The 203-nt window shown below is 63.5% G+C and overlaps 1 protein-coding gene across 1 annotated transcript in view; it reads right to left on the bottom strand.

The window, feature by feature from the left end:
- The window catches only part of LOC104273590 (collagen alpha-1(I) chain), a gene marked incomplete at both ends in the record, with an annotated part of 1,939 nt that extends 1,742 nt beyond the window's left edge, over positions 1–197 (bottom strand). The window contains one exon of the mRNA XM_009868960.1: positions 108–197. Within this exon, the coding sequence (XP_009867262.1) occupies positions 108–197 (90 nt within the window). The remainder of the gene's footprint in view (positions 1–107) is intronic.
- Between the last annotated feature and the right edge of the window lie 6 nt (positions 198–203).

Here is a 203-nt window from a genome sequence, read left to right as displayed (position 1 = left end):
CCAGCCCCAGGAAAATGGGGTGAAGCCAAACATCCCCCCTCCCCCTGCCCCTCCTTTACACCTTCACCCCAAGAGCCATCACCCACCACCCCAGACCTTGCACCTACCTTAGCACCATCGTTACCGGGAGCACCGTTAGCACCACGAGGACCTTGGGGACCGGGGGGGCCTTGGACGCCACGTTCGCCGGGGAAACCTCTCTC

Source organism: Apaloderma vittatum, unplaced genomic scaffold (genome assembly GCF_000703405.1).
Source record: "Apaloderma vittatum isolate BGI_N311 unplaced genomic scaffold, ASM70340v1 scaffold40544, whole genome shotgun sequence".
Lineage (NCBI taxonomy): Eukaryota > Metazoa > Chordata > Aves > Trogoniformes > Trogonidae > Apaloderma > Apaloderma vittatum.
This window is presented reverse-complemented; position numbering and strand designations above follow the sequence as displayed.